At 62.3% G+C, this 25,832-nt stretch overlaps 1 protein-coding gene across 1 annotated transcript in view; it reads left to right on the forward strand.

Annotated features, from left to right (window-relative positions):
- The window catches only part of MPRIP (myosin phosphatase Rho interacting protein), a 129,968-nt gene that overhangs the window by 75,252 nt on the left and 28,884 nt on the right, over positions 1-25,832 (forward strand). The window contains 9 exon segments of the mRNA XM_023584980.3: positions 2,931-3,082; positions 6,653-6,737; positions 11,215-11,425; positions 12,425-12,935; positions 16,328-16,469; positions 17,441-17,554; positions 19,239-19,295; positions 20,438-20,506; positions 22,968-23,057. Of these exon segments, the coding sequence (XP_023440748.2) occupies positions 2,931-3,082; positions 6,653-6,737; positions 11,215-11,425; positions 12,425-12,935; positions 16,328-16,469; positions 17,441-17,554; positions 19,239-19,295; positions 20,438-20,506; positions 22,968-23,057 (1,431 nt within the window).

Consider the following 25,832-nt stretch of genomic DNA (forward strand, 5'->3'; position numbering starts at 1 on the left):
GCCTCATGCATGGGAAGCAGGTGCTCAACCGCTGAGCTACACCCACTCCCCTGAATACATTTTTTTAAAGCTAGTACCAGACCTTCCTACACTGCATGTGGCAATGAAAAATGGTGCGGTTATTTTGGAAAATGGTTTGGAGTTCCTGAAAACAAGCACAGAGTTACCGACTGTGACCCTGGAATTCCACTCCTAGGTATGTGCCCAAGAGGATTGAAAACAGGTGTCCACGCAAAAACCCGTGCACAAATATCATAGCAGCAGTATCATGATAGGCTACAAGTGGAGACAGCCCAGAGGCCCATCGGTGGGTAGCTGGATGAACAGGCAGTGGTTTGTCTGTCCACACAGTGGTTTAGCCGTAGGAGGAATGAAGTTCAATCCGTGAGACGTGGATAACCTGCAGACATGCCCAGTGAAGTGAGCTAGGCTCAAGAAAGGACAAGGTTGGGTGACTCCATTTATGTGAATTGCAGGGATGCCAAAGGTCGCCAGGTCCCTGTCTGGGGAGATGAAAATGTTCTAAACCGATTGTGTGAAGCTCGTGCCAGGCTTAATGAAGAGCGAGCAGCGATTTTTAGAGCAGGCCTTGTCTTCCCACCTCACAGGGTGACCCAGGGCAGTGGGGCTTCTGTGGCCTGGCTGGGAGAGCGCCAGGCCCAGCCCCTCCGTCTGGGGCGCACATCCCAGGAGGCTCCTCTTCCTGCACATGCACAAGGGCCAGAGAATGCCGCCTCATGGCAGGTCTTGTTTATCGTCACTGCGACCAGGCTGGCCCTGGGTGCCTCTTGTCGACGCTTTCTGGAACCTGCCCTGGAAGGAGTTGAGCCCTTTTCACAAGCGAGGACACAGGCCAGGGAGGAGTGGGCAGCGGAGTTGCAGCGAGGCTGTGGGCATGGCGTCCTCGTGTCCTGTGGCGAGATTTGGTCGCATGGCCCCTTCCAGGGGCGAGGCAGGCTGGGAAACCCCACCTCTGGCTGGGGCGTGGGCCCGACTGAATCAGTTTCTGGGGGTGGACGGGGTGGACTGTGGTGACACAGAGCCCTAGAGCCATAGAGAAGAGAGTGCTAGACTTTCTGCCCCTCTGTCCTCTTGCGCCCATCTCGTGTGTCTCTGGGAGTTGCGTGTGTCACTTCCTGCCTGGCTGGTGCTGTGGTGTGGCTCCTCTGCCTTGTAAATTGCTCTGCGTCTCTGTCTCACTGGTGGGCATGTGCCATCAGCAGGCCGAGACCACTCAGGACGAGTGGAGCCCAGGGGAGAGGGCGAGGGCGCCATGGTGCAGCCCTTCCCTCGCGCACTGAGCCGCTCCCGGTCGCTCTGTTGAGGAATCTGCCAACGTGCCTAGAGAGCTCCCCGCCCAGGCAGTGTCTTCTGGCGTTAAGCCCCCAGGAGTCCATGGGGGCTGCAGCTCAGACGGGGGCAGAGGCAGAGCCACCCTCAGGTCGCCCTCCCGGAGCCCCTTCACACGCTAACTCGCAGGACAGCCCTGGCCCAGCTCCCTGCCTGGCTCCCCTCCAGGACACCAAGAGCGTCCAGGAGAGGTCTCTGCTAGGCCCGGGCTCTGGCATGACCCGCCCTCAGAGAGGGCCCTCCCCGCCCCGGGACCAGTGCTGAAACAGGACACGCTCTGAACACAGGGCGAGGGGCACGTGCTCCTCCCCGCTGGAAGCCGAGCCAGGCAGGCACAGAGCAGTGCATCCCTGGAGCCGGGCCTTGCCTGGCCGCCGCGCCTGCCGCGCCACCGCCACCTGTCGGGCCTCAGGAAGACAGCACAGAGGGAGGAGGCCAGCCGGCAGGTGGCCCCCAGAGTCCCCAGGACTCACCCCGTGCCTTCTGGCTTCTGCAGTCAGGCCTCTGTGGGTGGGTTGCAGAGCCCCTGGGCCTGCCTGGGAGGAGCAGGGGGACCCGGGCGCTTGGGCTATGAGGGACCTCTGGCACTTCCTGCTTGACAGGGACGTGGCCAGGACCGGCGTCTGGATGACACCCCCCAGGATTCTGAGGAGGAAGGCGTCCTGGCTGCAGGCCACCCCCAGGCGAACAGTGGCCTTTTCACTAAATTGACTCAGTGCACCCGCTGTGCCTGGCCAGGAATGAGACTGAGGCCGGGTGGGTTCTCAGTGGGACCCCGGGCAGAAAGTGGGAGTAGATGCCTGGGGTCCCAGCGCCAGTGCCTCTTGCCTGGGAGGGCGCCCCTGCGACCCGTGCGCCTCCCCCCCACCACCCATGTCTGCAGTGTCCTTTCAGAGGCAGCGTCTTGTTGGCTGGTCAAGCTCAAGGTCCTCATCTAGGAGAGCTCATCCTGAAAGAGGCCCTCTCAGCTCACTCTGCCTCAGCAGGAGTTTTCCTAAAGCCTTTTTGGCTCTTATTTTTTTAATTTCAGCACTGACAACTTTTGCTATCAGGATAAAAAAAGTTACAATTTGCTTGACCGGTGCCAGGCTGAGAAGCCTTTGCAGGGCTCCTGGGGGCAGCTGTGGGGTGCCGGGCAGGGTGTCCTCCCGCGGGCTTCTCGGCCTGCCCTTAAGGGGTTGACGGGAGCACACGCCTCCTTGCTGCCAGCCCCGCAGCCCGCTCACGAGGGCAGCGCTTCCTTAATGCCTCCTCGCCTCTAAAGATGGCCGCGCTGTTTTCATCCCGCTTTCCTGGAGCTCCGTCTTCCTGCTGTCCTGGACCAGCAGCCCCGGGGACAGGGTGTCGGCCGCCCCTCCCCCGGTCAGCCGCGCGCCCCCCTTCCTGCCCCCTGCTTGCACCCCTCCACCACCAGCCGGGGTGCTGCTCTCTGGCTGCATGACGTCCCCCTGGGTCGAGGCAAACAGGCTCTCACCCTCCTCACTGGGGAGGAATGGGGGCCTGTGGGTACTGCGCTGGCCGCCTCACCCGCAGCCCCTGGCCCTGCCTCCGCGTGACTGTCACCTGTCTTGTGCCCACAGCCCACGACGCTCCCCCAGGGCACCATCAACATGAACCAGTGCACAGACGTGGTGGACGGGGAGGCCCGCAGCGGCCAGAAGTTCTCGCTGTGCATCCTGACCCCTGAGAAGGAGCATTTCATCCGTGCGGAGAACAAGGAGATCATCAGCGGGTGAGTTTGCCTGGGGCCCACGGGGTCCACCCGCCTGCCAGCGCCTTCCGGACCGGGCCGAGCTCCCTGCCAGCACAGAGCAGGCTGCACCGGGCCATCGTCTTCTCTGCAACGTGCTGCTGCTCCTCACAGCACCCGCCCTCCACCTGCCACCCCTAAGTCCCACACACACGTGTGCGCGCACACGGCCCCCCACACCCCTGGTCCTGTGAGTGCTCTCTGCCGCCACCGCCCTGGCTCGGGTGCTCGCGTCCTGCCAGAGCCTCGTCATGGCCACTTCTCCGTTCTCACCGCACCCAGGGCCCTGTCTGCCGCCCTGGCTCAGGTGCTCGCATCCTGCCAGAGCCTTGTCACGGGCCGCCCTCCATTCTCACTGCACCCAGGGCCCCGTCCACAGCACAGCTGACCGGGCCTCTCTGGCCTGTCCTCGGGGGGCTGCAGGCCTGCCCTCTGGAAGCTCCTGGGCTGGTGGGGGACACTCACGGGGGGCGTGTGACACCAGTGCCACAGGGGCTGCCGTCGGGCGGACCAGGAAGCAGGCACAGGGCTGGGGACAGCTGTCCTGTCAGGAGGAGGAGCCTTCGGCTCTGGGAGGGGGTGAAGTGTGCAGGTAGGGGAGGAACATGCTGGCCTCTGCAGCGGCACGTGGGGGTGCTCGCGCTGCAGGCGCCAGGTATGGTCACAGCCCTGGCCTGGCTGCCGCGTCGGAGTGAGAGCACCAGCTGACAGAGCCTGGGCATTGCTGGGCAGAGACCAGGGCTGCCAGCAGGACGGGGCAGGGGCGGTGCTGCGGGACGGGTGGAGCGGCACTGCTCTGCAGGCCTCCCGGTTCCTCTTGGCCTCAGTCTTAGACCCACCATTGTGCACTTGGAGAAACTCAGGCTCTGGAAGAGAGGAAAGCCGTTTGGCTAAAGCTGCCCAGGCTCATCTGGGCCACGGATTCCCTCCGTGGGAGCTGGCCCTCCTCTCTAGGGTCAGGGTGCAGCAGGAAAGGACTCGCCGAGGGCTCAGGTGAGGCGGGGGGTGTCAGGAGCTGGGCTGGCGCGTTCTGGGAGCAGGGGCAGTGCGTCCTTGGGGCTTCGGGAGGGGCTTACAGAACGAGGGGGTGCCCTGGCAGCCAGCCTTGTCCTGCCGTGGTCACGCGGACTGTCGTGTGGGATGAGGTGTGGGGTACGGGTGCCCTGGGGTCCCTCGTGCGGGCTGGGTGTCCTTAGTGCCAGGTGCTCACCCAGGACCCGACGGGCCCCCAGCATGGGTCCCAGTGCAGGCTGGGCCTCCTCGGCACACGCTTAAGGCCAGGACAGGCCCTGGCACGTGTCCTCTTCTCCTCACGTCCCCGTGAGGTGGTCGGGCAGGGGTCCTGCCCCTGCCACCTCGCTCCCTACTTCTCTCCAGACTCTTGTCCTTGCTGGGCCGCCAGGGCCTGCTCTGGGCACAGGCGGGTCTTTACAGAGGTGCAGAGCTCAGCAGCAGGCAGACGGGGCGGGGCCAGAGGTGGCGGGCAGTCCACCCTTCCGGGGTCTCCCCCAGCAGGCAGCTGTGTGGCCGCCCGCACGTCTCCTGAGCTGGTGCAGGGCGCCGGCATTGTCCCCTTCGGCTCCCTCGGCCGTGGGGCCCGCCTGCACGGCTCCTTAGAGGCCAGGGTGCCAGCCGGCTCGTCCGCTCACCCTGGCCTGGGCTGCAGCCTGCCCTCGCCCCCGCACCTCCTGCATTCTCACAGCTCCTGGCCCTGCTGTCTGGAGCTGGGGAGCCTGCTGGGCCGTGTCCCGTGCCCCCCAGCCCCATAGCTAAGGTCACCCCTCCTCCGTGGCCCCGGGTTTGTCTGGGCGAGATGTTGAGCGCATCGGGGTGTGTTAGGTGCCCCGTCCTTCACAGCCATGAGGAGCTCGGGTGCACGACTGCGCCATCAGCCTTCCCTGCGGGGGCGCCACTCAGGCTCCCGCTGCAGCCCCGATGGCAGTCGCCCAGAGAGGGTTCAGAAGCCTCGTTTGGTTGATTGCACAACCCCAGTGGCCGGTCCACCCCGCCTGCCTGTCTCCAGGCCTGGGCACGCGGTGACGTCACAGAGTCAGGGAGAGAACCCCACCTGGAAGGAGTTCGGGGCACCCACTGCTCTCTGCCCTTCGTCCAGGCCACCCCGGGAGGCTCGTGGGCTTGCCCGGCTCCTTAGGGGTGGGGGTCGGGGTGGCCAGGTGACTGGCAGTGACTCGGGGTACCTGGAAGGGGCCCTGCTCACCTGCCACCCGCCGTGCCCCTGGGGTCCTGGGGTCAAGGGAGGAGCCGCTGCTTGGGACTGTGCCTGCTGGGTGGGGTGGAACGGGCCTCCTGCAGGGTCCTGTTCTTGGAGCGCCCGACAGACACGGCAGCCCCCACGCAGGGTCACTGGGGGGCGGCTCCCTGAGGAGCCTTGGCGAGGTGGCTGATGGCGGAGAAGTGAGAGGGAGGGTCCCAGCGCCCACCGAGAGGCGGGCTGTTGGCTGTCTTTCAGCTGCGTTCTTGTCCTGCCACCCACGCTGGGCCCCGGAGCAGCGCGCTGCAGGGCCTGTGGCTCTAGGGAGACGCCCGTGTTCTTTTCTTCAGCAGGCCGCGCTGCTGGCTGTGGGCAGCCCTTAGTCAGCAGGACTCCCTGCCCACGGGCCTGGCTCCCCCAGCACGACCCTCCAGGGTCCTGCCAGGGCGCCTAACGCCGTGACGTCAAGTTAAGCCCCTCCCTTGGGGTCACACTGCTGGATCACTGGGGCCCCTCTGGCTGTGGCTGCGAGGCAGGCCGCTGTGGCCGGCTCTTGCCCCTGCAGGGGGGCCTTCCCACAGGCTGCAGGGCCCCGGGGCTGTGCTGGCAGATCTGGACCAGCTGGCTCCGAAGCGCTGTTCCCCCAGGAGAGGGCTGGGCGGAGGCAGGGCTCCCGCTGCTGCCCTCTGAGGAGGGAACGTGGCTGTGCGCATGCGCCCCTGCCTGCAGCCCTCCCGGGCCTGAGCGGGAATTCCTCTGTGTTGAATTCCTCTGTGTTGTGCGCTTCTATGTCGTGGAAGCAGCACTGCTTGCTCCATGGCTCAGAAATGGGGCAGCAGGCCCAGAGGGCGTGGGGTGCCACCAAGGTTGCCGTTAGCCCACGGTGGCCAGGTCCAGGCCAGGCCTCCTGGGTGCAGGCCCACGTTTCCCTTCCTCTCGTTGGAGGCCCACAGGGGTCCTCGGGCAGCAATGCCAGCCTTGTGCGTTGTCTGCAGGTGACCCAGAGGTAAGCTGGCCCATCCGAGCAGCCTCTGGTCACCGAGTGACCATCATGGGAAACGCACAGCAGCACAGACGCCCACGAGGCTCCAGGCCGCAGCTCAGCTCACACCTGCTGGGTCCACGCCTTTTAGAGCTGAGTGTAGCCCCCAAAGACAGGTTGGTAATGGGGACAGTGGCGTCCCTGGAACACGGAGGCCTCCTGGGTCACGGCAGGGCAGCAGCGGAGCCGCCCTGGGCCTGCTGTGGCAAGGCTGGCAGGTACGCGGGCAGGACTGCCACCCAAGGGCCACCACAGTCCCCGAGAGGAAGGCCTCACCTGTACTGCCCTCCTCTCTCAGGTGGCTGGAGATGCTCATGGTCTATCCCAGGACCAACAAGCAGAACCAGAAGAAGAAACGGAAAGTGGAGCCGCCCACACCGCAGGTAAGTGGGTTTGCAGGTGACATCCCCGGGTGAGCTGCGGCCGGGGACACAGCAAGTGCCCAGAGGGCAGGGTGGGCTGGGCCGGTGGGCTGAGGTGCCTGTCCCTTGGGCCGTCCAGGGGCTGCAGTCTGCACGTTCCCCTCGGAGCTGCAGGGCAGGCACCTCGTGCGTGTGTCCCCACCCAGCTGTCCTGCCAGCGGGGGCCAGGCCAGGCGTGCTGGGAGGCTGCTTGCTGCACACAGACCCCTGGTGCGACCCCAGGCCCCAAGAGAACACAGCCAGCCCACTGTCCTCACAGGTGGCTGCAGACCCTGCTGAAGGCCTGGTGGCGTGGGTGCAGTGCCTCTCAGCCAAACGGGCTCTCAGGGGGCCTGGCCCTGGACTCGGTCCAGAATTGGTGACGGCCGGCGCTGGCCCCGATCGCAGCGCACCCCGACTCACAGGTGGCCAGGTGGGGGGCGAGCGTCGTCCCGCAGGGCTGAGCTCTCGCCCATGGGCCGCTCTCCTCCCTTCCCCCCGAGCCAGTCTGCAGGGCTCAGGGTGCCTGCAGGGGTGCTGTACTCCAGCCACGCTCTGGGGCCTCGCCTTCCCGGGCAGGTGGGCATGGATTCACGCGGTTCCTGTGCGCGTCGGGCAGGGCCGAGCCCGTTGCTCCTGGGCACGCCGCACCACGTGCCGGGCCTTGGCCCCTCAAAGGCAGCGGAATGGAGAGCGGGAGCCCCAGCTCCTCGCCGTGCCCGAGCCCTGGTGGCCTCCCCAGCCGCAGGCCCCACTCCACTGAGCTGCAGGGGCCGAGGCAGGCAGGCAGGCCAGCAGGCCGCCTCCCCTCCGCGCCCCGGCCTGGTTGCCCTGGGAGCTGTGTCTCGGGCTGCGGCTGGATGGCATGCGCCCTGGGCCTGCCTGCCCCGCTGACAGTCGTCCCCGCTGGAGCGTCAGTGTCCCTGGAAGGCAGTCGGCAGAAGGGCAGGCTCTCCTGGAGGCAGAAAATGGGGCTTCCACGAGCTTCCAGAGGGGAGCAGCAGCTAAAGACACAGACCGCCACAGCTACCTGGCAGGAGAAAAAAACATCCCAGGCAGAAGAGCCGTTCAGGGCGACGTTGCGTTTCTATGGCGATGCCTTTGAAACAGCACAGGCACCGAGCTCCTGCCTCCAAATGAGTAGCTGTGTGTTTAGAGAACACGGTGGCCTGGGGGGTCGGCCTTGCTGCCCGGCTGACCCTCAGTGACACCGTTGCACTCATCTGCCCCTGGCTATAGCCAAGATGGCTTTACCTCCTTGGTCCCTGAGCCGGAGTGTCTGCAGGAGCCTGGCCCAGGCAGGTCGGTTGCCTGTTGCCCGAGGGAGCTTGGGGCCCCCAGGGACAGGCTGTTTGCCCAGCTGCTGCACTCAGCCCTCGCTGAGCCCTGGTGCACGTCCGCCTGGCAGCTTCCCTCTGCCTCTCCGCCGTGGCGGGTAGTGTGTGGCTCTCTCTGCGGGGCTGTCCCCGTGAGGCATCTGGGGCAGTGGCGTGGTTCTTCTCTGGGGGAAGTCGGGGTCTGTGAGCAGGTCTCCCCTCCACAGCCAGAGAGTGGTGGCTCTCTAGAGCCCCTGGCCAGGACACGGGGGACGCCGAATGCCTCAGGGGCCTCCACGCAGGCAAAAGCCCAAGCCCCAAGTCTGGCCTCTGCCCTGGCCAGCCTGGGCTGGCGGCCCAGGTTAGACCCCCAGAGGGCACCAGCAGCAGCCCTGCCAGGCCGGCTGGTCAGCCTCTGCCCTCGGGCTCGCACCCTAGCAGGAGAGCCGAGACCCTGGAAGAGGTGCTCCAGCCACTTGGAGGAGGCGCCCTGCTGGTCCCCGAGTGTGAGCCAAGAGTCCGCAGGGGCGGGGCCGAGGCAGGCAGCACACCGAGCAGGCTCCGCAGGCAGGAGCGGACTCGGGCCAAGCCCCAACCAAGCCTCGCAGGTGCTGGGCTCCAGGGGCTCCTCCACCGCCTCTTAAAGCCCTGAGATGCGGGCGTTGGTGTCTCACAGCCGCTTTGGTGTCTCACAGCCGCTTCGCCGGAAGACCCTGTGCTAGACGGCTTCAGGCCGCGGAAGCGTGTGCCCCTGCAGGCCTGGGGCAGAAGCCAGGGCCGCAGGGCCAGGCCGCCTGTGGAGTCTCGAGGAGGCGCCTTCCTGGCCCCGCCCGGCCGCCCGGGCCCACCTCTTCCCAGCTCCGCCTCGTCTCCCCCAGCCACGCTTCTGTGAGGGTCCATGTCCTTGGACCTGGGCCTGGTCCTCCAGCTCAGGAGCCTTACCTTACACCTGCAGCGGCTCTTCTTCCAGCAGCTTAGGACATGGGTGTGCCTTTCAGGGCCACCATCCAATCCCCTGTGGAAGGAGAGAGGCTTTTCCAGGCGCCCCACACAGCAGGCGTGGCCAGGCAGGAAGGAGGGGGCAGCCAAGTCCTGCGGGTCCCTTCCAGCCCAGCCCCTCCTCGGAGTTCTTGCTGCTCTGTGCTTTGCTTCAGAGGCCTGTGAAGCAAGCGGGCCTCTCAGGGAGGAGCTGGAAGACACCGGAGGAGGACCCGGCAGGAGGTGCCCAGCCTAGCTCCCAGCCTGGCCGGGGCCCACAGCGTTTGTGAGCGGCCCCTCTTCCTCCCTGGAGTCTTGTTTCCAACCTGGGCGCCAGCTGCCACTCCCGGCTCCAACTGAGCCGCCCCCTCCAAGGGGGCCTGCTCTGTCCAGCCAGGGAGGAGAGAGGACGGGCCTTCCGTGACACCCCAGCCTGCCTGGCCAAGCCGTGCCCCTGGAGAGAACCCAGACCTTGTTGCAGCATCCACCGCCACGAGCAGGCAGCTGTCATGGGGAGCCCGTGGGGAGCCCAGGCTCCCCTGGTGCGCACGGCCCTTCCTGATGCCCGTGTGGCCTGCCCTGCTGCCACGGCCCACTGTCCTGCCTGCACCGCCCAGGCCCTCGCCCTCCACAGGCCTGCCTCCAAGGAAGAAGCATCTTTCCTAAGGGCAGGACTCCCCCGGCGTCCCTGCCCCCTAAAGCCAGGTGGCTCTGTCTCCTCTGTCCCCACTGACACAGGCCTGGCCTAGGAGCAGAGAGCAAGGGCCACCCTGGGGCAGAAGCACAACGCTTGCCAAGGGGGCTGCACTCCTGGGCACTGCTCGGAGGGGCAGGCGGGGTGATCTCTGGGTGAAGCCAGCCTGCCTCGGAGCAGGCAGCGCCAGCGGGGCGGTGGTCTTTGCAGCGGCTTGGGGTGGAGAGGGATTACTTCCCAAGCTCTGCTTTTGCCTTCCTGAGCCTTGTACCTAGAATCCCCTCCCCTCGGGGCGCCCTGCAGCCCACCGCTTCCACAGGGCCCAGGCCACCCAGGCCTCAGGAAGGGCTGTGCGTGCACCATGGCCACTCCCCGCACAGGGCAACCGCCGCCCCGCCTCCTGGCCTGACCCCCTGGCCCGACACCCTGGCGGCCTCTGCTGAGCTGCCTGCCTGGGCTCACTGCTCCTCAAGGGGGTGGTCGGGCTGGGGTGGACGCAGCGCAGCCTGGGCTGCCCACCAGAGCCCTCAGGAAACTGCCAGGTCTGACCGCCCCTGACGGCTTCTTCCTCCGCCCAGCTCGCAGGGCTCCAGCCCACACGGCAGGGCTGTGGGCTCTGCGCCGAGGCGGCCAGGGCAGGTCCTGGCCCTGCAGGGTGGGCTGCCCTGGCCCTGTCCCCACCGAGCCGTGGAGTCCTTGGCAGAGGCACACGGACACTGTTTTCCCCCATTGTGGCCTCTAGCCTCTGGGGCTCCATGGGCCCCCAGGACCCGCCCCCAGAGCAGTGCTCACCCCCAGCGCCCACTCTGCCTCTCTGGCCTGTGAGTGGGCGCCACTGTGCTCAGCCACACCCCTCGGCCACAAGCCCACAGCCGGCACCCCCGTGGCCGCTCACAGATGGCCACACATGCACACGTGCACACACACACATGAACACTCACTCGCGTTATCTGTGCTTGTCAGAGTGGGTGAAGGCAGGCTTCAAAAATGGGGTGAGGGGCGAGGGGGCACCTGTGCCTTCCCCCAGGTTTGGGGCACAAAAAAGTGGAGACTCACTGTGCCTTTGGGCAGCAGCCGCCCCATCTCAGCCCCTCCGGTGGCACCGTGGGAGCGCGCTCTCGGAACTCGCCCTGGGGCCAGGGGCTGACAGTTGGCCTTTTGGGCCGAGTCCCCCCCCGCCACTCCCTCCGCTGCCCCCTCCTCGGGTTCTCAGTGCCAACGCTCAGAAGGACACGACAGTCTGGCCCTCGGTGCCCGGCCTCTGCTCCACATCTCCACCAAACCCACCGGGGCTTCGTCAGGCCAGGCCCCTTGCGGGCACCACTGGGGCCACAGAGCCTCCAGGAAGGCGTGACCTCCCAGACCCAGCTCCTGTGTTGAGAGCCCCTCTGTGGTGCTGGGACGTGTCCCCAGAGCCCCCTCCCCAGGCTCGCGGGCAGCCCGTGCCCCATAGACGCCTGCTCCTTTGCAGGGGCCGGGGCCTGCCAAGGTGGCCGTCACCAGCAGCAGCAGCATCCCCAGTGCCGAGAAGGTGCCCCCCACCAAGTCCACACTCTGGCAGGAGGAGGCGAGGGCCAAGGACCCGCCGGAGGGGAGCAGCCTGAGTCCAGTGCCGAGCCCAGCCCCAAGCCAGCCGCCCACCACCAGCTCCACCAGGGAGCCGGGGCTGGAGAGCAAAGAAGGTGAGTGGCCCGCTGGGCCGGCACCAGGCCCTGGTCTGTGGCCTCGGTCCTGTCTGCCCAGGCTCTCGTCCCCAGGGCTCTCTGCAGCCCTCCCGCAGGGGGCTGCGATCCCTGGCCTTGGTCTTGCCCCTCCCGCTCCTGAGTTCTGCACAGGAGTGAGAGGCGTCTGCCCGTCAGCCTCGGGTGGCGGCTGTGAGCCCACGCTCTTCGCAAGGAGGCGTGGGCGAGGTTCTGGTTCTGAGCCTTTGGCCGCCAGGTGCCAGTACCCCGACTCCAGGCAGGGTGCTGCCTGGTCCACCAGCTTCCGGGTCTGCTCGTCCGGCCAGGCTTCTACTTGTACAGGGTCCACCCGGGGCCCAGCCCTCCGCAGAGCGACCCGGGGCCCGAGGTGTGTGCGTGTTGTCGCCTGTGCTCGGACGGGCACGCTGGGTGGGGAGGCTGCATCCTCCTCGCCCTCCCTGGCCTGGGCCAGGCCTCTGCGTCAGGCAGTGAGAGGGTGCTGGAGGGGACCGTTGGCAGCAGCCCACTCTCGACTGCTCTCTGGCGTTGCCTGAGCAGACAGGGTTTGGTCTTGGCCTCCCTCGCCCCAGGCCTACGTGGGCAGTTCACGCAGAGACAAATGCACTGTGCTCTGAACAAATTCTCTGCTACCTCCCTCCCCACAAATGACCGCAGACCCAAAAGGCTGGCTGCAGGTGTTTTCCGTGGCGTCTGTTATGAAACAGGTCCTGCTGTGCTGCAGTCCTGCTCGAGCCCCCCAGCCCCAGCCTGGAAGTGCAAGGACCGCCCACAAGTTTGGCTGAGAGGCAGCCGGCCGTGGGGAAGAGAGGGACGAGGACGAAGGAGGGTGGGAAGGTCCACTTTCACCAGGGACCCAGGCTGGACTTGCGGGACAGAAAGGTCTCAGCCCGTTTCGACCTTGCCTTTAGGCTTTCTTTTAAAAAAAATCCTTCAGAAACCAAAGACCTCTGCTCCTCTCCTTCTTCCCTTCTCTCTCAGAGGAGAGCGCCATGAACAGCGACCGAATGGACTGTGGCCGCAAGGTCCGGGTAGAAAGTGGCTACTTCTCCCTGGAGAAGACGAAGCAGGACCTGAAGGCCGAAGAGCAGCAGCTGCCCCCGCCGCTCTCCCCGCCCAGCCCCAGCACCCCCAACAACAGGTACAGTTACCCCGAATCACCCCGCCAAGAGCTTGGCCGTCCCCTTCCTCCCCCAGGTCTGCGAACCTCCAGCCGAGTGGTCTGCAGGATCTCCTTCAGCTCCCCGGACGCCGCTCGGCCCCCCGCTCCCGTGGACGCCAGTGGCGCTGGGGGGCGGGGAGCAGAGAGACTGGGGCGCACCTTTGCCTTTAAAGTCAGCAGGCAGTATGCCACCCTGGCCGACGTCCCTAAGGCCGTCAGGATCAGCCACCGAGAGGCCTTCCAGGTGGAGAGGAGGCGGCTGGAGCGCAGGGCGCGGGCCCACAGCCCCGGCCGCGAGGAGGTGGCCCGGCTGTTCGGCAGCGAGCGGAGGTGAGCAGGCACTGCGGGGCTCTGCGTGCACAGCACGCACGCTGCTGTTCCTTTCCTCTTCGGGAGCGTCGGGCCCTTTCCCCTGGCCCTGGGCCCTGCCCTCGGCTCCTGGTAGGCAACGGAGGAGCTCCACACCCAAGACCTGGGTCGGGGCAGCTGCTTGGCGCCAGGGCCTCCTGGCACACCAGGCCCGCGTGGGTCCCTGGCTGCCAGGACCTGTGCGCAGCAACCCTGGGGCGGGCGACCCAGAGGTCAGGTGGTGGCCGGGGCTCGCCTTCCCTCCGGGGCTCGGGTGTGTTCAGGGTGTGGAAGAGGAAGGGGAAGGGGAGCTGAGGCGGGGGTCTCTCCCCCCAGCAGCCACTGCACAGCCCGGGCAACCCGCGACTGTGCCGAGTGCCTTCAGGCCTGGCCGAGCAGAGCCCCGGCTTCCTGCGCTGAAGTGGGGTTTAGACGGTGGGCCCAGGGCACAGGCCTGGCCTGCTGCCCGAGGAGTGGGACCCCTTCCTCTCTCGCCCCCTGACCTGCTGGCCCAAGCATCCTGGGGAGCTGGGGAGAGGGTTTGATTCGGTCTGAGGTGCCCCCCACCCCCAGACTGAGCAGGAAGGGCCCCGCACCCTTCAGGGGGTCTGCCAGCTGTTTTGTCCAGCCTCATTGCCCTCGGGGGCAGCAGCTCTCCCCGTGTCCATGGCCACAAGCTCATTGGAACAATTTGAGGGTGGAGATGTCCATTTGCATAGAGCAAAACCCTAAGATCTGGTTAGGCTCCCAGGGAGGGAACCTCCAAAAAGAGGTGCAGTCCTGAGTCCTGGGAGCGTGCAGAGCTGGGGCGGCCACTGAGCGGAGCCGGCCGGGCCCTGGCTGGGGCCCTCCATCCCTTCCCCTGCAGACTGAGCTAGGTGCCTAGACGAGTAGAGGGTCTTGTCCTGCCTCGAAGGGCAGAGGGGCTGGGGCCGGGGGCCCCGCTGGGGGCAGGCTGGGGGCGCGTGCTCCTGAGGGGCTCCGCCCATCCTGGTTTCTGCCACACCAGAGCTGACATTCTGCACACGCCTGCTTGGCTCGCTGCTTCTCTTGAGCATGTCTCGTCCAGTGGCCGGGCATGTCGGGGTTCCTGGCTTTCTCTGTGCTCTCTGCCCCCGGGGATGGGTGTTCACCTGGTGTGGACGCCCGGAGCCTGCATCTCTGCACTGACCCGGGGCCACTGCTCTCTTACTGGCTGCTACCCCGTCCCAGGCCTGCTCCCTCCGGAGCCCGCCCTGAGCTTGCGAGACTTCCTGTGCCTGATTCCTTAGAGCTCAGCCCCTAGGATGGCGGTGAGTTGACCGCAGCTCCCTGGCTGGTCCTGAGCCAGGCCCACCCAGGAGCCAGGCTGCGAGGCCACGAGCCTCCAGAGAGCAGCCTGCCTGGGCCTGGGCAGCTCTGGGCTCAGCTCTGCTCTCCAGAGTCTGAGGATGTTCCTTGGCCAGCAGGACTGCTGACTGCTGAGTGGTGAGTGGTGCTCCTGGGCTGCTGGTAGCTGACAGCCCCGGCCAGCCCCCAGCGAGGGTCCTGAGTTAGCCTGGCTCCAAGCCCTCGGGCACCTGGAGAGCCGCGCAGAGCAGAGGCGCAGGCCCCCGCTTTCTGTCCGCCAGCCGACGTAGAGGCTTTGGCTGTCGTGTCTGCAGTGCTTCTGGGGGCTGGACTAATGCCCTCCCGCCCCCTGAGTCACTGAGCCGGGGTCCCGGGTGCTGCAGTGAGTGCCCCCACTTGCTCTCTCTCCCAACGCCCACTCTCCTGGCAGCCCTGCAGATGCGCCTCAGGCCTGGCAGCTCCTGACTGCTTGCCTGGTGACGTCTAAGCTCCTGTTGGGTTGGAGTTCTTGTGCAGAGAGTGCAGCACCCGGACCACGTGGAATTTTACCCAGGCCTGCGGCTTTGCTCAGGCCTCACCACTACGGCTCAGGGTGCGGCCCACCAGGGACGCATTTGCCAGAGGCCTCTCCAGTAACTCTCATGCTTTCTTGGCATCTTGCACGTGCACGGCCTCCTTCTTGCCCGCTTCCCCGGTCACATTCCTGCACCATGGGCTCTGGCTGGCTACCCTGGGCGTCAGCTCCTCCCGGGAACGTCAGCACAGGCTGAAGGCACCCACCCTGTCCTTGACGGGGTCCCTGGCGACGAAGGAGGGAACCCCAGTGCCATTTTGGATTTTGCCCTCTTGTTAAGGCACCTTATGGAAGTGTTTTTTTTTTGAACTGGTAACCCTTCCCAAGAAAAAGCTGGCCTTTTGTGGGGGAGGTCTCAGGAGTCGGGCCTGTTTCCTTTTCCTCTCAGGGTTAGGTTGACTCTTGGGGGCCTGTCAGCCCTTCCCTCTGCTTCCCTGGGACGCTCTGTCCCTTGTCCAGAAAGCAAGTGAGGCCCTCCTGGATTCTGAGCCGACGGTGCTAGCCTGGCTGCTGGGGGCGTGCTAGTCCCAGGCCTTCCTGGGCAAGAGGCTCGGGTCCCTGGCCAGGGGCTGCACCCGCTGACGGAAAGCAAACGCTCCCGCGCCTGGGCAGTTGGCCACTCTAGGACGGCCTTGGCTGGCGGCCTTGTCTTTGACTCCGGCCGCAGGCCCACCCCCAGCCCCCGGGCCAGCGGTGACTTCTCACCCCTGGCGTGAGGTCCCTCTGGAGTGACGGCCGCGAGCGCCACGTCTCCAGGCCTCTGGGTGATTGGGTGTGCTGTTACTTGATTTGACAGTGCTCCCTGGGCGTGCGTTCATTTTCCAGCCTTGTTCTCTTTCAGGTCTTGCCCCTCTCCACTCTCCTGCTGTGTCGCTGGGATGTTCCTCGCCCCTCCTCGCTGCTTCGCTCCCATCTCAGCTCCGTCTCCAGCAATAGACAGCCCGATGATGCCACCAGCCCTTTCACATGAAATCAACTTGCTTCTTTTGTTTTAATTTGGGTTTTGATTCCTTTTACTGTTGGCAGAAACCATGTTAATTCACGGGTCTTTTTCTTGCTCAATCCCCCTCTGCCCCGGGTGCGCCCTGATTGTTGAAGGGTGGCATTGCCGCCTCGGGGTGATGGCTGCCTTCTGGCTGTGGGTGTGGCTCAGGCGAGGTTGCTGGGCACCGGACTGTGTGATTGTGAGCGTGTGAACGCATCAGCCTTCGGGCCACGCAGGCTTGCCCCCTGATGCCGCCAGTGGCCGCACAGCCCCTCCCTTAGCAGGGAGTTGGGGGCGGAGGGTGAGCTTCCTGACGAGCACCCCTAGAAACCCCTTGGTGCCATTGTGCGCCCCTCCAGGGGGAGACAGGCCCAGGCCGGTGCTGGGGTGCCGCTGGGCAGCGCCGCCTGGCCTTGCGCCACCCCGCCTCGAGCGTCCTGGGGAAGCGCCACCCTCCCTTCAGCGGCCCTCTGGCCTCTCTTGCAGGAGGTCCCAGGTCATTGAGAAATTTGAGGCTCTGGACATTGAGCGAGCAGAGCACATGGAGACCAACCCGCCCGCAGGGCCCACGACGTCCAGTGAAGGCCGCCAGGGCCGCAGCGAGAAGAGGGTCTTCCCCCGGAGGCGGGTAAGCGCCTGGGCCCGGGCTCCACCTGGGACCTGGGTCGGGGCCAGGCCGAGTGTCCCGGCAGCCAGCCCGGGGTCGTCGCAGCCCTGCGCACGCCAGCCTCGTCAGCGACCTTGCCTCCCAGCCCCCGCGCACCGAGGCGCGCTTCCTCCGGCCTCCCACGCCGTGGCCTGGAGTGTGTTCAGACCTCTGGTCTCCTTGATCTTCTTGAGGCCAGGCCGGTCTTCCGCGTCTTCGCGTCAGAACTCCATCCGTTCTTGCCGAGGGTGTTCTGGTGGGTTTCAGATCCTGCCTTGTAGCTAGAATCTTCCTCTTGCGCACTGAGGCAGCCCCAGCGAGTAGGCTGAGTAAAGCACCTTCCTTCTTCTTGAGCGGCAGCTGCCCGCCCTCGTTTCTCTGCTCGTTCCACAAGGGCCGTTCAGCCTTCCGAATCCTGCCCGCAGGCAGCCCCGCCTCTTCTGGAGCTTCTGCTGCGTGCGCAGCGTGACGGGGAGGCCGAGCCTGCGCCTGAGCGCCTCATTGCTCCCCGCTTCTTGCTCCCGCCCAGGCGCGGCGCGCAGGGAGCACGCCCAGGGAGCTAGTGGGGTGGGGCGTGGGGGCAGGGAGGTGGCGCCGACAGGGGTGAGAGAAAGCACTGCCCCGCAGGTGGCAGGTCCCGGAGCCCTGGCCGTGTGGAGAAAGCCCTGGCGAGGAAGCCGAGGCGGTGCTCCGGGGCCCTCAGCTCTCGCGCCCCTCACCAGTGGGCGAGGCCCCTTCTAGCTCTGACCCTCGGCGGGCTCTCTGGAGGGACGCTGGTGGCATCTCTGGCCCTCTTCGTGCCTGGAGAGCGTTGCTGAGCTGTGGAGACCGACTCCAGTTTCGACCGTGGACTGTGCTGCAGCTGGCCGAGCCTCGGGGCCGGGGCCCAGCGCCAGGCTCTGCCATCCTCCGGGGCTGGGCGTGCACTGACGGGCGGCTGCTCTCTGCCACAGGACTTCCCCGCCGAGGCCAGCACAGCTCCGCTCCTGGACACGTCGGCCTCCCCCCTGTCTCCACACCGACGAGCCAAGTCACTGGACAGGAGGTCCACGGAGCCCTCCACGACGGTGAGCCCAGCCCGTCCTGGCCGCCCGCACACTGGGCTGTGGCCGTCTCTGCTCACTGCGGGTTGCTGTCTGTTTCTGTCGTGCTGCGCCCCAGCCCTGTGTCTGCCCCCTACGCCGCTCCCGGGGATCCGAAACAGGCTGGGCCCCTGGCCCCTGAGTGGCCCCTGCCTTCCCTTTTCTGGGCCCAGCACAGCCGGGGTCCTCTTTGGGGCTTTGGTGGAGCCAGGCGGCAGGGAGCCGAGGCTTCTTGTTTCGTGTGTTCCTGCCGTTTTGGAGGCAGGAGCCACATCCCGCTGGGTGCTTTTGTTCTCTTCACTGGGGGTTTTCACTCCAAGCAGAGAAGCAAGACTGCCTTGGGGTCACTGGAAGCACCCCAGGTCTCCCTCATGCAGGGTGGGGATTGCAGTATATTTCTCCCCAGAGCTGCAGGGGGTGCAGGCAGAGAGGCCAGGCCGGGACCATGGCAGGACCGTGCTGCCATGGCCAACCGGTGCGATGGTGCAGGCGGCAGAGGACAGCATTCCGCACAGGGCCGGGCTCCTCCGGGGCAGGCCTGGCCCTCTCCGTCTCGTCTTCAGCCTCCTTGCGGTCCCTAGGCCTGCTTGCCACATCCCACCTCCTCGCTGCTGCAGCCAGCAGCTCACCGAGGGCCGCCGCCTGGCCCTCGCTGTGGATTCCCTTGATGCCGTGGAGCGTGGTCAGGAAGGTTTCTTTCAGGAGGAAACTGGGGTTACGTTTAGTCTTGATTTTGCTACAGGGCTTGGTGCAGAGGGTTCCAGATCATCTTGTGGATGGTTGTTGTCTTGTCGCTTCTCACCTGCTCTCTTGAACTCCTTCCCAGTCTTTGGAATATAAAGGGGCGTCCAACCAGTCTCCGATCAGGATGGCTGAACCAGTAGCGCGCGCTGTGGCGGGAGGAAGGACTGCCCCTGTCTCCCAGGGCACAGGGCTGTCCAGGCCTCCGTGTGGGGACCAGGGCGCCAGCCCAAGTGCGGCGTGTGGGCCGAGTCATGGGCTCGGGCAGTCCAGACACCCCGTCTTCTGCTGCCCCTCCGTCCTGGCACATCGGAGCCTGCCACGTGGACGGCAGGTGTGGGAGCCGCCTGTCCTCCAGGCCTGGGCAGCAGGGCCTGCTCCACGCCTTCTTACCTGCTATCTTACTTAGCAGCTGGTCTGGAAGTGGAGACTCGACTCCGTCCAGCTGGAGGGCGGCCCAAGGCCCTCAGCAGGGCTGCTACTGTTGCTTCCTGAGCTCCCACTGGCCTCTGCTTCCCGAGCTTCTGCTCTCAGGCTTCTGTGGTTCTGTGAGAACTTCTGCGTCCCCTTCCACATCTGTGCTGGCGGCCCGCTCCCCTCCACCTGCTCAGTGGCCCTCTCCTGGGGCCGCTCATGTCTGCTCCTAGTGTGTCCTCCGTGGGCCCCTCCCAGGCCTTAGCGAGGGATGCCCACACCCGCAGCTGCTGGACAGACAGCAGGACGGGGGTGCCATCTCCCCTCCGGCGCTCTGAGTTCAGCCTCTCCTTCAGAGCTGGGAGCTGGGGGTGCTGGAGGGGCTGAGAGGCCTGTCTGGCAGGTGGCGAGACCTTTCTCCTGGGTGCCCGCCTCGTCAGAACAGAAACGCCTGCCTCTGGTTGGGGGCCTGCGGCCTGTTCTCTGAACTGCTGCTTTCTTCTCCCTTACCCAGCCTGACCTGCTGAACTTCAAGAAAGGCTGGCTGACCAAGCAGTACGAGGATGGCCAGGTGGGTGTGCACGGTGCCCGGTGGCCCCCAGGGTGGCTCCAGCCCCACCCCCGCCGTCGGGCACGTCACCTTCGCCCGTGGACGGGACCACGGCTCAGGTCACCTCCTCCGGCAGGTGGAGGCCCACAGCCTGACCCGTTTCCATTTCTTCTTGAGAGGCGCCAGATTTCTCTCTGCCCCAGAAAAGGCTCTTGGCCTCAGGCTGTGGCCCCGTTTCCCCACCGGTGTTCTTTCCCGAGAGTTCTCTGAGCCCAAGCTTCCCAGGGGCAGGGGTCCCCTGGTTTTGGGTCGGCTGTGTCCATACCCAGCAGCACATTAGGCGGCAGCCTTAGCTGCATGACTGTGAGGAGACCCGCTCGGCTGCAGTGACCACATCAGCCGCAGAGATGCCGAGGGTCGATTCTTGCCACACAACTCCAGCAGGTGGAGCTCTTTGCATCGGGCCTGCCCACCCTCACCTGGACCCTGAGCTGCCTGGAGCTGGAGAGCCAGGCCTCCCAGAAACTGAGGAGGGGAGCCCACTGGGCCTCAACCAAGAGGCCTTCCACCCCTCCCACCCATGCAGCCACACAGGCTTCCCAAGCGCCAAAACAGCCTCTCTCTCTCTCTCCTCCATATCGACCCCTTGGCCTGGCCTGAAGATGGCGGTTTCCCTCCTTGCTTCACAGTGAAGACTTGGGGACCTAGCGGGTCCGCATGTGCCTGCTGGCCGCAGGTGGGGCGCGCCGTCTCAGCCAGCCAGAGCACTGGGCCTGCCACCTCGGGGTGGACGTGCCCCTTCACAGTCACCTCTCTTCCCCAGAGGGGCCCAGCCATGGCCAGAGGCCTCCAGAGTTAGATGGAGACTGGCGAGGCATTGTTCACGGGCACACACTGGGCTCCGGAGAGCCCGTGCTGGAGGCCACCTCCCGGCTCCCGGCTGGCTTTTCACCAGAGCAGCCACAGCTTAGCACGTGCCCGGGGACACGAGTGCATGGCTGCCCGCGGCCTGAGCAGAGCCCTCTGCTGCCTGCCCCTCGCCGGGAGGGCCAGGCTGCCTCCGCTTGGCCGGGCCCCAGGATTCCCGGGGACTCTGCCTGTGTGCCGTGGAACAGGAAGACTGCTGCTCGGTCGCTGAGCCTCTGCTCTTTCCCTTCTCGCAGTGGAAGAAACACTGGTTCGTCCTGGCAGATCAGAGCCTGAGATACTACCGGGACTCTGTGGCTGAGGAGGTGAGTGTCCGTGCCCCTTGAGGGCACAGCCGAGCGGGCACACAGCCGGCCAGGCTGGAAGGCTCCATGGAGGGCTGCCACTGAGGCTGTCTTGGGTTCCCCGGTGTGCTCTAGTGGCAAAGTCTGAGCATAGGAAGACTAGCTTTTGACACCGCAAGTGCTTTTCTGTCCCCAGTGCCTGGCTCTTTCGAGATCCCGCTCTGCGTAACGGAGCAGCAGGCTAGGGCAGTGCCTTTTCTCTGTTCTTTGGAGGCACACCAGGCGGCGTCTTGTTTGAAAACTCGGCATGGGCGCTTTTGGTTTGTCTGGTGAGCTGAGTTGTTGGAAGGCCTGGACTAAATCCTCCTCCCGTCTGCTGAGTGAGGACGGGCTGCGGTGGATGAGCCACGCTGCCCACTCGACAGACCTTTACGTGGTCCAGGGCTCTGTCTTCCTGCACCCACAGGCAGCAGTCCCCTTGGAGCCGTCGGGCAGGTCCGTGGTCCTCTCTTTTTCCTGGCAGTTCCGCTGCAGGAGCCCCTCACACGTCCTTCTGCACGTAGAGAAGGGCGCCCAGGTTAGTGCTGCCGTGTCGCGTGTGATGGCACAAGGCAGAAGGCACCGGGATCTAGGCAGCTGTCGTTGGGGAGCTCTCTTGGGTAGGTACATACTCTGAAAAAGTCAAGTCTTGCTGGACAGAAGTGGAAAGCGTATTAGAGCGCGGTAGACGCAGAGCCGTGCAGCTGGCCCGCCGCCGTCGGAGCCCGAGACCCGGCAGTGCGGGAATGCTCGCGGACGCCTTGCGCATGCGTTCCCAAAGTGTGGGCCCTGGACCCCCGGGGCCCTGAGCCCTCTCAGGAGCTGGGACAGCCAGAACTATTTTTATAACACAAAGATGCTTTTCTCCTTTTTGCATTGTCTCGACACTTGTGCTGATGGGACAAAAGCATTAGTTGTGCCAAGTGAAATAAGCTGGAAGCAGGACAAATGCTGAAGGATTTCACTTCCATGAAAGGTCTAAAATAGACAAGTCCACAGAGAGAAAGTAGATGAGAGGTCACCAAGAGGCTGGGGGAGAGGGGAAAGGGGAATATTGGGTCCAGAGTAGTTTTTGTTTGGGGTCATGAAAATTTCTGGAAATAGATGGGCTTATGGTTACTAAATGCAGGCCATGGCATCAACCTGTGCCACTGTTCTTCACTGCCAAACAATCAGGGTTTGAAAAAAAGTGTCAGTTTCACCTAAGAACGCCCTTGGTGGAGTAGGGAATGGTAATGATTTTATCACCTCCACCCTTGACTGCGCATGTGTCCAACATCGTGGGTGACAGTGGGGAGTGGGCATCAGGCAGTCTTCCTGGCAGCCTGGGAAAGCTCTCAGGTGGTCACTGGAGCAGCCGGCCAAGCAGGGGCGCTTCGTGTGAACACCACCTTTCCTGGGATTTTCTTGACCATGCACCGAATGAGCCTTTTCCTTCAAGAAAAACAACTGAGTGCTCGTTACCAGTTGTAGAATTTGAGTTTGCAGGCAAATACTAGAATTTTGGAAAATTTGCATTTCACCATCACTAGCTTAACAGATTTCCTTGACTCTGAGACTTTTCTGAGGTGGTGTGTTTTTCTCTTGTATAAGGTAATGTGTTAACATTTAAAAGATAATGCCAGAAGTCAGTGAGCCAGTATTTTCCAAATGACTAATGTGTAATGTTAGATAGTTATGCATGGGTGAAAAGCCTGCTCAAAGAGAAGAACAGCACAATGGGTTTTAATGTAATTGAAAGGGCTACTGTTCTGATTTCAGATTCCAAATTGGAGGTAACCTTTAAGAAACTACCACTCCTCAAAGAAAATTAGCCATGATTATCTGAAAAGGTTATTAAAATATTCCTCCTTTTTGCTACCTGTCTGTGTGAGACTAGATTTCTTTCTCTATTTCAGCTAAAGCCATGTGTTGAACAGGTAGACTATAGAAACAGGTTCCAGCTGTTTTCTTTGAAGCCAAACATTAAGAAGATGTACAAAAACGTAAAACAGTGCCTCGCTTCTCACTAAGTTTTTGTTACAAAAAATGATTTCTTTTAATGTTTTGGTTTTTTTTTCCTTAAATGAATAAACCCATGTTTACATTTTTTTCTACCTTGCTTTCTGATGTGGTAGCTTTGAATGGATAAAGCCTACCTGAGCACAGTCTTTGGATTCCGCAGTCATTTTTAGGGCTGTAAAGGGTTTCTGACACCACCATGCATGAGAACCACTAACATGGAACATCTTTGGCAGAACACCCAGAAAAATGCTGCTTCCAGAGGGAGAATGTGGCTCAGTGACTGAGCACTGGCTTCCCACATACAAGGTCCTGGGTTCAGTCCCTGTCCCCAGTACCTAAAAAAAGAATAATAATAACAAACCAGTACAGAAATGTGCTGATGGAAACCAGGCACTGGCTTGGTTTTCTGAACCCCTTACTGTCCTCGCCCTTCTCCTAGGCAGCCGACTTAGATGGGGAGATCGACTTGTCCACGTGCTACGACGTCACCGAATACCCAGTGCAGAGGAACTACGGCTTTCAGATTCACGTAAGCGTGTGGGACGGAGCTTGCAGGCAGGCCTGCGGAGGGTGGGGGTGACCGCCAGGACAGCAGGGGCTTTCTCCTGAGAACCCGAGGCCTGGGCCCGCCTCCCCGCCGTGGGGTTGCCGCGCACTCCTCCTTCTCCGCTAGTGCCACCTCCTTTGTCCTGTCCCTTCTGCCAGCCTGTGGCACCCACCCCCACCCCTGATTTGTGAGCCGAACAAAACCAAACAGTAACAACTTTCTTCTCAAGACTGTTCGAGGCTTTTTGTTAAGTAAAGGTTCTTTCTCTCTCCTGGACTTTTTTTGTAGTAGTGTATGTACAACGCAGGATTTCCCATTTTATTTTATTTTATTTTTATTATTTTTTTTAAAGATTTATTTTTATTTATTTAATTCTCCTCCCCTCCCCCGGTTGTCTGTTTTCTGTGTCGTTTTGCTGCGTCTTGTTTCTTTGTCCGCTTCTGTTGTCATCAGCGGCACGGGAAGTGTGGGCGGCGCCATTCCTCGGCAGGCTGCTCCCTCCTTCGCGCTGGGCGGCTCTCCTTATGGGTGCACTCCTTGCTCGTGGGGCTCCCCTACGCGGGGGACACCTCTGCATGGCAGGGCACTCCTTGCGCGCATCAGCACTGCGCTTGGGCCAGCTCCACACGGGTCAAGGAGGCCCGGGGCTTGAACCACGGACCTCCCATGTGGTAGACGGACGCCCTAACCACTGGGCCAAAGTCCGTTCCCAGCATTTCCCATTTTAACCACTTTCAAGTGTACAGTCCATTCACACCGTGCTGCCATCATCACCACCTGTTTACCCCAGTGTTTCTGTAACCTCAGACAGAAACTCTGTGCCCGTGAAGCGGACTGTGCACCCCCTTCCCTGCCTTGCCCCAGCCCTGGTTCCTCGGCAGTCGCTTATTCTAGATACTTCAGTGAGTGAGGTCACACTATTTGTCTTTTTGTATCTGGCTTATTTCACTCCACATGATGTCCTCAGGGTTCACCGTGTTGTTGAATGGGTCAGAACCTCATTCCTTTTACAGCTGAAGGATATCCCGTTGTGTGTACCTACCACACTTGGTTTATCATTCATCTGTTGATGGACACTTGGGTTTTCCACCTTTTGGCTGTGGTGAATAAGGCTGCTATGAACATTGGCTTATGAGTATCTGTTTAAGACCCTTTTTTCAAATTGTTGGGGTATATACCTAGAAGTGGGATTGCTGGCTCATGTGGTAAAATTTCTCAGGAGCTGCCAAATTGCCTTCCGTGACAGCGGCGCCGTGTGACAGTCTCTCCAGCGGTGTGTGAGGGCTCCTGGGCCTCCACACCCCCGCCGGTGCTCGTGGTTTTCTTCCTCTTTCAATGCACTAGCCTCCTCCTGGGTGTGAGGGGTTTTGATTTGCATTTCCTGATGGCCAGTGATGTTGTGCATCTTTTCACATGCCTCTGGCCCTCGTGTGTCTTCTTTGGAGAAATGTCTGTTCAAGTCACTGACCCCTTTTTTAATTGGGTTGTCTTTTTGTTATGGAGTTATCAAATTTTTTTTTTTTAATGCTGGATTGGAGTTTGGGGCAGTTGGAAGCATGTGGGGTATAGAGAGCAAGAATGAAAATCTTTATTTCAATCTCAGAATACTAGGGTTTGTTTGGTTTTTTTTTTTTTTGAAAAAACATTTCCATTTTATTTTAAGAAACAGAAAAAGGACTGCCATTTTTAAAAAATAAACTATACAAACAGAGTAGCAGAAATGATATGGAATTTTTTGACAAAAATAAACATATGGATTTAATGAATACTATAAAAATGCTTTTGTGCTAAAGTAGAACTTTTGTACTTTATATATGTAGTTTAGCAATCTTTGCTACCCAGAAGAAAGCAAATCTATTGTAATCAGTTAAAACATAAAAATATATTATATAACAATATAACTAAAAATAGCCAGCATTTAGCTTATAAACCACATATATATATATACACACACACATCAACTAAGGAAAAAATTAAATTTCAAGTTCATTATATCAGAATACTATGTTTTTATTTACATGCTCATTTGTTCACTCACAAGTCTTTGTTTTTTTCTCCTCAAAATCTTGGACTCAGATTTTGCCCATTTGTCAAAGAAATAATCTGATTGGACAAGTAAAATGTCTTCCCAGACATTTCCTCAAAGCTCAGAGCCGCAGGGGCCCACGACAGCAGGGGCAGCTTGGCAGAGCGCTCACGCGGGCGGCTGGCCCAGGGCTGGTCCCTCAGGAGCCGAGCATCTCGGCGAGGTCGCTTTGCATAGGCTCTTTCCATCAGGTGTTTGACTGAGCAACTCAGTGTATCACTGCATTTATAGTTGAGAAGGCACTTTGGGACTGACTCACACTAACCAAACTCAGAGAGAACCGAGGTACAATTAGAAGACCAGTATGTTCATTCATGGGGGACGCTCCTGTCCCCAGGCTGCTCAGCGAGCATTGCGCCTGCCAGGGGACGTCTGCTCAAGCCAGGTCACAGCCAGCGCACGCAGGCCTGTCTCACGCTGTGGGCGTCCCCGTGTGATGTTCTTCCTCCTGATGTGTGTGTGTGTATTTATAAAGTATTTGAATGCCAGCTCCACTAATGGTTCTCGGTGAAAAACTGGCTGATAGATGATGAGGTAAAAGGGAATGTAAGATGTAATGCCTTATTTCAAAAATAAAAATGCAGCCCACTTTGCTGGGCTCTGCTCCCAGGCTGCATGGCTGGGCCGTCTCCCACGTGTTGCTGGTGATGCCCTTGGCCCCTGGTCCCCCT

Source organism: Dasypus novemcinctus, chromosome 21 (genome assembly GCF_030445035.2).
Source record: "Dasypus novemcinctus isolate mDasNov1 chromosome 21, mDasNov1.1.hap2, whole genome shotgun sequence".
In the NCBI taxonomy this organism is placed as follows: Eukaryota; Metazoa; Chordata; class Mammalia; order Cingulata; family Dasypodidae; genus Dasypus; species Dasypus novemcinctus.